General features: G+C 35.8%; 1 protein-coding gene across 1 annotated transcript in view; it reads left to right on the top strand.

Moving 5' to 3' along the window:
- The first annotated feature begins 3,234 nt into the window (after positions 1-3,234).
- Positions 3,235-12,500, top strand: part of LOC135224755 (uncharacterized) — a 22,391-nt gene continuing 13,125 nt past the window's right edge. Inside the window, exon 1 of the mRNA XM_064264082.1 lies at positions 3,235-3,286. Coding sequence (XP_064120152.1) covers positions 3,235-3,286 — 52 coding nt within the window. The remainder of the gene's footprint in view (positions 3,287-12,500) is intronic.

Here is a 12,500-nt window from a genome sequence, read left to right as displayed (position 1 = left end):
TCAGGCTCATCGATGTTTCTGAGTAACTGGCCAATATTCATATTGGCAATTTTCAAAAAAATTGTAAATGCTGAAGGAATCTTTTATTAGAACAGGATATCAGGTCCAGGTGAAGCAGGGGTCGTCGTCAGTGCCGGTATTATTCTGTAAGCGTAGTTCAATTCGGGCCAGGGTCGTCTTTGGATTAAGGGCTGGTGTTGGTGCTGGTATAGCTGGTAGTACGTGACGTTTCGACCTTCTCGTAGGTCATCTTCGGACGAGTCGGTTGAAGAGACTGTAGCAAGAAAGTTTGCGGAACTGTATTTATAGCGGCACGGACCTAGAGTTGCATTCTCAAATGAGAATGCAACTCTAGGTCCGTGCCGCTATAAATACCGCTATTATTATTATTATTATTATTATTATTATTATTATTATTATTATTATTATTATTATTTGCTCTATCACAGTCCTCCAATTCGACTGGGTGGTATTTATAGTGTGGGGTTCCGGGTTGCATCCTGCCTCCTTAGGAGTCCATCACTTTTCTTACTATGTGCACCGCTTCTAGGATCACACTCTTCAGCGTCTAGTTTTTCCAGATTCCTTTTCAGGGATCTTGGGATCGTGCCTGGTGCTCCTATGATTATGGGTACGATTTTCACTGGCATATCCCATATCCTTCTTATTTCTGTTTTCAGATCTTGATACTTATCCATTTTTTCCTTCTCTTTCTCTTCAACTCTGGTGTCCCATGGTATTGCGACATCAATGAGTGATACTTTCTTCTTGACTTTGTCAATCAACGTCACGTCTGGTCTATTTGCACGTATCACTCTATCCGTTCTGATACCATAGTCCCAGAGGATCTTTGCCTGATCGTTTTCTATCACTTCCTCAGGTTGGTGCTCGTACCACTTATTACTGCAAGGTAGCTGATGTTTCTTGCACAGGCTCCAGTGTAGGGCTTTTGCCACTGAATCATGCCTCTTTTTGTACTGGTTCTGTGCATGTGCCGGGCATTCGCTTCCTATGTGGTTTATGGTTTCATTTTTCGTATTGTACTTCCTACATATGGGAGAGATGTTATTTCCGTCTATCGTTCTTTGAACATATCTGGTTCTTAGGGTCTGATCTTGTGCCGCTGTTATCATTCATTCAGTTTCCTTCTTTAGCTCTCCCCTCTATAGCCATTCCCATGTGTCATCGCTGGCTAGTTCTTTAGTCTGTCTCATGTATTGTCCGTGCATTGGTTTGTTGTGCCAGTCCTCTGTTCTGTCTGTCCTGTCTCTGCATATTTCTGGGTCTTCGTCTACTTTTATTAGTCCTTCTTCCCATGCACTCTTTAGCCACACGTCTTCACTGGTTTTCAGATATTGTCCCAGTGCTCTGTTCTCGATGTTGACGCAGTGCTCTATACTTAATAGTCCTCTCCCTTCTTCCTTTCGTGTTATGTATAGTCTGTCCGTATTTGCTCTTGAATGTAGTGCTTTGTGTATTGTCATATGTTTCCTGGTTTTCTGATCTATGCTGCGGAGTTCTGCCTTTGTCCATTCTACTATTCCTGCGCTGTATCTGATTACTGGCACTGCCCATGTGTTTATGGCTTTTATCATATTTCCAGCGTTGAGTTTTGACTTGAGTCTCTGCATATATTCTTTCCTGATCGTGTCCTTCATCTCTTGATGTTTTATATCCCCTCTTTCCATTATTCCCAGGCATTTGTATCCTGTCTCATCTATGTGTTTGATGTTGCTCCCATCTGGTAGCTTTATCCCTTCAGTTCTCGTTACTTATTATTATTATTATTATTATTATTATTATTATTATTATTATTATTATTATTATTATTATTATTATTATTATTATTACAAACTGTGAGATAAGTTGTCTGTTAAGAGTGAATATACATGGCTCCACTTTACATTGTAATAATGTCTAATCACTCTCTATAACCAGCATCTGCTCCTCTGTTACCTAATCCTTTACTTTTCATACATTTACCTTTGCTCTCTGACGCGAGCTCGGTTTCGTGACATCCGCCCATCTGCGAGTAATGCCTAAGATTTGTAAACTGAGACCTCGTGAGCTTTGATGTTATTGACCTTCGTTTCTTGGTGGTACTGAGGTCAGCCTTGGATTTGTGACCCTCTCTTTCAATCTCTCCTCATCCCTCATTTTATATTTGCCAAACAGAGAAATGTGACTCTCGTCCATACGGTTACCATGGGAAATCAGATATAATATTTAGTTCGATCTCTAAGTCATATATCATGTCTACTGTAAAGTTACGTTCACTTTCTTCGTAAATTCAGCCTATGGCTAATATTATTAAGTCACGTTCACTTTCTTTGTAAATTCAGTCTATGGCTAATATTAAGTCGCGTTCACTCTTTTAGTAAATTCAGGCTAAGATATTACAAAACAATTATTAATTTTTTGTCAATTCACAATATAACGTTAATCCAATTTAAAAAGTTCTTTGCTCATTTTGCATTGGCATTGAATCTTATTCATCTTCTAATCTAAAGATTTGGTAAATATTTCATCGCGTATTTTCATCAATTTTGCTTATTTATGTGAATTTGTGTTATTTTTCCCGAAAATATAAGTCAATGAATAAAGTACCTAGACGAGACTGCGAACCCATTCGGTAAAACATAATGCACCTCCATTAAAAGCACATAAAGTAATTAAATTGTCGTAAGATATGGCTCCAATAGAATAAAAAGAACAATTCTCCATGACATTGATTTATCCAATCTTCGTATCGTGTTACTCGGAGCACACACTGGTCGAGGTAACTCCAAAATATTGCAAGGGTTCGGGCATGCAAGAATTTTAAAGCAGTCTTAACATCGACTGTGCAATAATCCGAATCTATTTGACAGGCTTGTGGGTCAGTAAAAAATAGACACATACACACACACACACACTATAAAAACAAATGTCAGTTCTGCACTCCATTCTCCATAGCATGAACAAAATGTTGGGAGCAGACGCATGCGGTTATGGATGCCTTTGCATATGAGAAAGACCAAATTAATTGTAAATTAGGAATATAACTTAAGACTGGTTTAAACCTACGCACTTTTGTGGTGCGGGCTGTTATGGCGTGGGACCGCAAGAAACCGCACGAAACCGCACCAAAAGCGCGCCACCTCGCTGGCGGTGCCTGGAGCGGACTGTTAAAGCCGCACGACGCCGCCCGGATTTGAAATCATTTCAAATTTCTGTGCGGCGTCTGGCGGCGTGATGAAGTCGCACGAAGACGTAAGGGGTGTGGTGCGGCGCCGCAACAAACGAGGTAAGAACCCGCACGGTGCCGTGCTGCACCGCACCACACCGCACGTGGTGCGAAGTGGTGCGATGTCGTACCACCCGCGAGGGAGTGTTATGGCGTGATGTTAAGGCGCCGTGCGGTACCTTTGTGGTGCCCTTGCAGCGCCTTCATACACGATTAATAAATGGGATGCACATGCCACGGGGCATGCGGCGTGAGTGCGGAGTGTTACGACATCTCCCTAGGTTGATTTAAATTTTTTTTTTTTTTAAGAAATATTACTTTACAAAATTATATTTTACAATTTTGTATATACATTATAAGATCTATGTATAATATAAAAATATTACAATTTATTATTTTTTGTTAACGTTAGACTTAAATCCTATAATATTTACATTAAATGTATTTAACAGTATTCTTTATACATTTAATAATTTGCTGGTCAGCACTTATTCCCAAATATCTTGCCATCCATATACTTGAAATAAAATCTGCTATTATTACCATTGCTGTATTTTCATCCCTTTTTGAGTGAGTTTGCTTCAAAATCTAGTTTTAAAATCCTTAACCTGCTATTAGTTTTTAATTTACAACATTTTCTAAGCAATTCGAACACCCAGGACAACAAATTCTTAATCAAAGGACAGAAATATACCATATGCATATTAGTTGAAACTTCATGAACATACTTAAACAAAATTTCTCTACTTTTATTTTCTATATGCTTATTATTTACATGTTCTCAAATTAGTTTCCAGTTGAATAGTGGATACAATTTTTCAATATTTGGAACATATTCACTGTTTTTCATTAAATGTTTATATACCACTTCCGTTTTTATGTGTGGATAAGAGGTCATCTTATTAGCACTTCGTAATATATTTATCATACTTTCATAAAAACTAGGCGTAAAAATAGTGCAATCCTGATGTTGGCATTCCTTTTCTATAAGGTAGGTTGTTCTGACTTTACAATAATAAATAATCATTTGGTAACCAAAACAACGATCTTTTAAACATTTTAGAGATGTACTAAACATGATTGAATTAGCTTTACACTGAATATCAATAATTCCACAACCACCTCTTAATTTTGACAAAAAAACATAGGTCGATTGGATGGAAGGTTGCCGCGCATTCTGGGGAGGATAAAAGGGGCCGGACAGACCGCGGGGGCATCATTCGCACTCTGACAGCCTGTCGACAATGTATAAATAAATATTATTTTATTATCCTAATAATAAATGATTTTTTAGTTAGTTTCTTAATATTAAATGATTTTGTACATCTTATATCATTCACAATTTTTCTTTTTGTAATAAATATGTTGAAATTTACATTTTCCTTATTGATGCTTAATTTATAGGTCATCACAATATATATATGATGATATGTTTGGCTGAAATGAAATTGAAAAATAAAAAAGCATGGTCATAAAGAATAATAACATGAAGAAATATAACAGGAAATCTAACATGAAATATGATATACGAAATATGAAATAAATAGAACACGGAAAATAACTTGAACTATAAAATGAAATGTAACATGAAATAAATATGGCCATCAAATGATATAATAACATACAAGGTAAAGAACAATAATATAATATTGAGAACATGATCAAATGAACATGAACACATACAAATATGATAATGAAACAATAATTAGCATTGACTGGACATAGTTATTAACAGGGGAACAATGAAAAATCAGTAACAGACTAAAGACATATTGACCTCAGTTGATAATATATGATATTTGCAGTTGACAATGTTATGATATAAACCAAGTCCCAATTTCATTTTCTTATATTCTATACTTTTCATGTTCATTTTTTACTTTCTATGCTTTTCATGTTCATTTTCTTACATTCTATGCTTTTCATGTTCATTTTTTACTTTCTATGCTTTTCATATTCATTTTCTTACATTCTATGCTCTTCATGTTTGTTTAGTATAAATAATTTTGTTATGTCCATCATTTGCTTCTCATTTGTCTCATTATTATGAATTATGTTATTATTACTTTCAGTTAATTATTTTCTAATATCATTTTTTATATGTACCAATCATCATTCCAATATTCTTTATTATATTAATATTGTTATTAGTTCTTAGGACAATACAAAAGTATGGGAGTATAAAACAATGAAAAATACATCATGATCTTAATTTACAATAATGTACATTGTTTGGGTTATGTTCTTTGGGTCTCCTGGGGTGAGAGGCTGTTGAGGTCTATATTGCATGCTGGGTGGGCGTGGAATGAAGGATGTGCTTGGCAGGCCTCTATATATACCCAAGGTTCATATCTGGCACGGTGTGGCACGGTGCATGTGCAACAATCATGCACCGTTCCACGTCGTGTCTCGTGCAGATGTGCGCACACTCAGCAACAACACCGCAAGCCACCCGCAACACACCGCTACACGGAGTAACAAAGCCGCAAGAGCGAGTGCCCTGGCATAGCAACAACCACCATAAAACCGCACCAACGTCACCGCAACAACACGCCGTAACATGCTTGTAACACACCGCACGGGTCGGCGCCACGCCGCCCAATAACGGTCATTTTTTCTCCCCACCGCGTCATTTTTCGTGCGGTTTCTTGTGGTCCCACGCTGTAACAACCTGCAACACAAAAGTGCGTAGGTGTAAACCTACCTTTAGAGAGAATGAAACTCGCATGTGAGTGCACTGCCATACACAGAAGAGAGAGAGAGAGAGAGAGAGAGAGAGAGAGAGTACTACTTGCGTGTGAATGTTCATATATTTCACGATATAAAATGTTCTACCCCATTTTCGCATTCTCGTCTTGATCATTTAATCTCGCTCTGTGTGTGTGTGTGTATGTGTGTGTGTTTGCTTGTTTGTTTGTTTCTGAGTGTGAGATATCACAGCCATTGTTAGCAGCGCCGGCTAGTATGTACAGAAGCGCGAACTGAGGTATTCAGTAAACATTGAAGTGAGGCGAAACGCTACGTATGAAATCAACTGGAGAGAGCATTCAGACGTGCCGTGCGGTTATCGTAGAATCAACTTAGCATTCAAAATGCTTGCGTGCACTCCATATCAAACTGGGAGGCATGTTTTAATTACGGATGTTTTATTAATGCTTTTTCTTATTCATGAAATTCAACATACTCTCATTCAACGTATACAATTCTTGTTGTCCAATATATGCTCGTTGTAGCGAGCTTGCTCCATATTGAGATGTTCTTCATTCTCCTTGACCGTTCTGAAATATTGCCCTGTTTTTATTCTTATAACAGTATTATGAGGAACTAACACGAATTAATATATTGCGGACGGAAGGTCAGGGGTAATGAAATTGCAGTGAGATTCTGCTGTTGCCTGCAACTTACTATTCTGTCAGGAGGTGTGGGCTTCATAAGGTTTGGTGTAGAGAGAGAGAGAGAGAGAGAGAGAGAGAGAGAGAGAGAGAGAGAGAGAGAGAGATCCACAACCCCACGACATTGTGCGAAATTGGAAAGTTGGACCAACAGAACAATACAAGCCATAAACAAGAAAAGTCGTAGTGCTCATAAAGAAAATAATGAAACAGAATAGAAAGCTGATATTTAAATGATCAACTAATGGAAATTAGATACAGGTAAATATATCCTCTAAAACGGATGCCTCCAGAAGCTGGTGATTAGATACAAATAAATACATCCTCTATAGCGGATGGCCCCTGAAGATAGTATCTTTCAATTTGAGTACTAAATTTAAAAGAATGAGGTTGCTGGTTTTACCTAGTCTGTCTCACATTTCGCTAATTTCAAATCATCTAAATAAAATAAATAAAGAGCGTTGTACCTGATATTGGATGCGCACAATTCAAAGACATCTGTCTGAGTTCAAAGACTACGTAGTCATTCGATATGAACTAACAAAACCCAATCATTCTTTCTAGTGATCTACATAAAGGGTAAATTAAGCAGTTTAACTAAAATATGCTGGTTTAGAATATCCAAGACCTGAAAGATCTGCTAGGTGGTGCTCCCAGGTAGGGTATTCGCGTACATATCTGTAGATAAATGTTTTCAATATTTTTCCTTCTTTTTTCTTTACATATAAGAGTTTGTAAAGCTACTGGAACAAATTACATTCTATACTGTTACAAGACTATGACTTGACACCATTCTAATAGCATTTATAATAATGTTGCGTTATCACTATTCGTAGAACCAATTACAGTTCCTGGTTTCAAATCTGAGCTCACGTCGCTTGATGGTCCAGATCTTTGATTCAATTGATGTTTTCATTTCCGTCGGCCATAAATTGAATGGAATATTTCCGTAGACGCCTTTGAAGTCTAATGTATGATGACTTTATCACCTCAACTAAAAGGTGAACAATACTGCGAATAAGTTAATGGCAGTTAATGGCAGTTATTTTTCCTTTCTCCCTATCTCATTTTTCAATTTCTGTATCTTTGAGAACCTCGGGGATTTTTTCTTTTTAACGCACGGAAGGCTGACACGAAGGGGTAATATTTTTTTTTCTTTATTGTCCAGCAAGTTCGCTAGGTCTGAAGTTGTACAGCATGTATGCATAAATCATATATGCATATATGCATGCATCAGCATAAACACACGCACAAACACACACATACTATACATATATAATGGAATTTAAAGCTTGAAGAAGAATATCCACATGTGGAAAAAGACACACAAGGCATTCAAAACTGCCGACTCTCATTCGCAATATTGAATTACAATCCCACTAATCGACTGGCAGTGTCATTCCGAAATAGGTGTAGTAATTAACTTTGCGAAGAATAAAAAGGATTTCCAGCTGGCCCGTCATTGCTGAATTCCTTTCTCCTCAAAAGGGGAAAAAATATGATCTACAGAGAACAGATTACAAGTTATGAATGTCCGTCACAGCAGCGGAGGGACATAAACTTTGGTATTTGATTACTGTGATCACGGCATTTCGGAAAATAATTGCCCGTCGATCAAAAACGATCGGATGACGTAGGATGCGCGTCCATTTTCTACTGATGGCCTGTGAATTAATTATCCCGGGTTTCATTCGCGTTCCGCCGAGTCATCGAGTTAAAATTATCCGCAGAGCCGTGATGATAATGGAATATTATGAACTGCGTAACTACACGATATATTTGGGAACTCGATTTTTATAAAGTGAATTAGCTTGACCAAACAATTCTTGCGCCCTGTTCTTTTTTTTTTCTTTTTTAAAGAACTGGTGAGAAAGAGAAAAAGTTAAGTATATCTGAAGTTTAACCAGCCCACTGAGCTGATTAACAGTTCTCCTAGGGCTGGCCCGAAGGACTAGATAGTTAGTTATACGTGGCTAGGAACCAACTGGTTAGCTAGCAACGGGACCTACAGCTTATTGTGGAATCCGAGCCACATCGTCTCGCGAAATTAATTTCTAATCACCAGGTATTAATTCCTTTGATTCCACGTTAGCAGAGCGGGGAATCGAACTCAAGACTACCGAATCGTGAGAAAAAGAAAATTATAAATGAGAGGAAGAAAAGCTAGAAGATAAAGGAGCTGGACAGCGGAATAAACAGACCAGAGGAAAGAAATTGTATAGCAAATAAAAAAAAAAAAAATCAGAAAAGAATGGAATTGGTGGGAGACAAGATTTGAAAGAGTTAACGATAAGAAGAGGAAACGATATTATAGGTATGGGATTAACTTACCCGTAATTCACGAGCAGTTTTAGTTTTCTTGTTAATTATATCAGTCATCCGCAATTAAAAATAATAAATGTATAAATATTTACCGTTTATGGCGGCCATATTTGGGAAGAAGACACAAAAGAGAATAAGATGATTACATAATATACATAGAACAATAAGCTCCTGTATATATATATATATATATATATATATATATATATATATATATATATATATATATATATATATATATATATATATATATATATATTTCAACATCAACCGTGATCTCAATTGTACGTGAATATAAAAGCAAGTAAATTATGCCATTATCGTACTGCATGTTCATTTTTTCTTTGCAGACACAGACAATATATCAAGGAAAATAATTCATCTCCAGACCAAGTTGAAATTAATGTATTGCTTCTCCTAAAAACAAAAAAAGAGGGGGGGGGGTCAGAGATCAAGTCTTTTCCAAGGTCTTATGATCCCCATTCGTCTTCTTAAATTAGCGGATTTAAAACTATGCTTATTCATGTTTATGACTTTTTTAATGATATTTCATACTTCTTCTTTTTCTTCTTCTTCTTCTCTCTCTCACTCTCTCTTTTATTATTCCGCAGGAAATTCATCTCCGTTAAGGCCCATTTTATCCTTGTCGAGATTGTTGGGAGAAAAACACTAACAAAATACTGCCGAAGTTCTTGTTATCATTTTATTTTTTTTACGAAACGAGCATGCAGTACGATAATGGCAAAATTTATTCGCGTTAATATTCTCGTAGAATATTAAAAAATTTTTCACGTGGGTTTTCACGCAGTATGTCTTACGGAACTTCATTTGTTTGTATGGTGTTTTTACGTTGCATGGAACCAGTGGTTATCCAACAACGGTACGGAACTTAATAGATATTTATTCCTAATTCGAGTATAAAATTTCAATCCATGAAGAGCTTGAAAAGGTATCGGACCAAAGTTACTTTTCTTAATCATAAAAACTCATCTAAAATGTATATAATTCCTTTGCTTCGCATAATAATAAAAAACACGTATGCAAGAATTTATCAATTAAAAAAAGAAATAAAAACGTTATTTGGTGCACGTATTTTTCTATTTCCATGTGACAGTTTCTTTATAATGTGATTATCTCTTCCATGCTCTCATTTACATGAGTTCTGTATTTACACAAGTATTATTGTGAACGATAAAGATGTATATACAACAGTTACTACAGTTGTATAATTTGTATCTAACCATTAACCGTGAGTATCGAAGTAATGCGCAAAAGTACCCGGTTTTCAATGTTCAATGATGTAATCAGTGATTTTGGAAAACAATCTGTACCTCTCTCTCTCTCTCTCTCTCTCTCTCTCTCTCTCTCTCTCTCTCTCTCTCTCTCTCCGTCCACGTCTGTTTACTGAGTTTTATGTGAATGTGAGCTAGTGGTAAAAAAACAACATTAAAAATAATTTTGATTAAAAACACAACAACCTCATTTTATACGTAGATATGTTTTTTTTATTCTATTCAAGCACTGATGCTTTTTTTTTATATTAATTACTAAATAAATTGATTATGATTGGATACCTGTCAAGTATTTCTAGCAACAATGCCCAATTAGGTACAAAGAGACGATTCAATTTAGCTCTTTTGTTAATTCAATGATCTGGATTGACATCTGTTGTGAATTATTAGCGTAATATTCATCTTACTCTTTCATTGGAACAAAAGATTATACATTACTTTTCATTTGAACAAAAGGTTATACCTTACTTTTTCATTGGAACAAAAGGTTATCCATTGCTTTTTTAATGGAACAAAAGGTTATCCCTTACATTTTCATTGGAACAAAAGGTTATGCCTTACTTTTTCATTGGAACAAAAGGTTATACATTGCTTTTTCATTGGGACAAAAGGTTATCCCTTACATTTTCATTGGAATAAAAAGTTATCCCTTACATTTTCATTGGACACAAAAGGTTATCCCTTACATTTTCATTGGAACAAAAGGTTATCCCTTAATTTTCAATTTGAACAAAAGGTGATCATCAAGTATTCGCAAAATATTACCCGAAATCATTAATTTTGCTTTATCTTTTCAATACATGGTCGCTCTGGTATTTTGCCGAGAGAGAGAGAGAGAGAGAGAGAGAGAGAGAGAGAGAGAGAGAGAGGTATTGCGATAGTATCTTTATCCTGGGGCGGTTATTTAACCTGTTTTTGTCTTAATCGATTCAAAGGCGTCCCTTTCCTCAAACGTCACACAGCGCTGTCAATTTCCGAGCTCTTTTTCCTTCATCCTTCATCTGCCTGATCCGAAGGTCCCAGGAAATGTACACTGCGATGGGGACCTTCAGGTCGTTATTCCGTCCCGCTCCTATCGTAGGACATTCAGCAAAACGAGGTAACAAAATAAATAAAAAGATAAATAATAAAGTTAAAAATGAAATCAACTCGAGTTTGCTGCCACCGAGAGCGACAGACTTAGACAAGTTTCGTTTCTCTTTTCTTCAACGATAGTGATGAAGAAAGTGGTGATGTTTGTTCAAGTTGTTTAAGTGATGGTGATGTTTGTTTAAGTGATGGTGATGTTTGTTCAAGCGATGGTGATGTTCAAGTGAAACTTTAACACTTGTGATTATACTGATACGAAAACGTCTTGGTCAAGGGAAGTTTATACTTGTGTTTTATGAGGAGTAAAGTTTGCAAGCTTATGTATATGTATATGTATATGTATATGTATATGTATATGTATATGTATATGTATATGTATATATATATATATATATATATATATATATATATATATATATATATCTATATATATATATATATATATAGCCTATATATATATATATATATATATATATATATATATATATATATATATATATATATATATATATATATATATATATATATATACATATACATTTTCACTTTCATCTGTCGGTAAATCATGAATTGATCGTGGGATGAAAACCCCTTTGGCGATAATACAAATCCTGTTAAAGAAAATAATTAACAAATGATATCCTCTTAACCAACGATTTTAGTGGAAATGCTATTTGAGACTTATTCCTTTCAGTAAATCTTTAGTTTTATCCAGCTATTACTGGGAAAGAGCTTTGTTGATATTTCATAATCTGCAACTGATAAACAACCCCCACCCGCCCCCCAACAACCAAATAAAGAGGATTATCTCCCTCAAAACAAATATAACTTATTCCTCATGGTTTGCAAAGCGCAGGATTCAATTCCCATTAGCAAAGCGTTCAATACTTATCGTGCTTTGTTGATAAGATTGGATTACATGTTTTTATAGCATGATTGTAATTCGTTTATTACGGTCTGGTGGCTGTTTCGTTCCTTATACTGGTTATCTTCAAGCTTAATAGTCGTGTGTATATGTTTATTTTTTTTTTTTTGCTTTTGTTTTTTCTAACCGATCCATTTGCCCTATACCAGTTTTATTTACTATATAACAAAAAATTCACCCATTCTTACGTTTAGGACTGGCGATTTCCATCTACATAACGGCTATCCTCCTCACGTGTCGTTCAAATGACACAA

The sequence above is a fragment of the Macrobrachium nipponense genome, chromosome 12 (genome assembly GCF_015104395.2).
Source record: "Macrobrachium nipponense isolate FS-2020 chromosome 12, ASM1510439v2, whole genome shotgun sequence".
NCBI classification, from domain to species: Eukaryota; Metazoa; Arthropoda; class Malacostraca; order Decapoda; family Palaemonidae; genus Macrobrachium; species Macrobrachium nipponense.
This window is presented reverse-complemented; position numbering and strand designations above follow the sequence as displayed.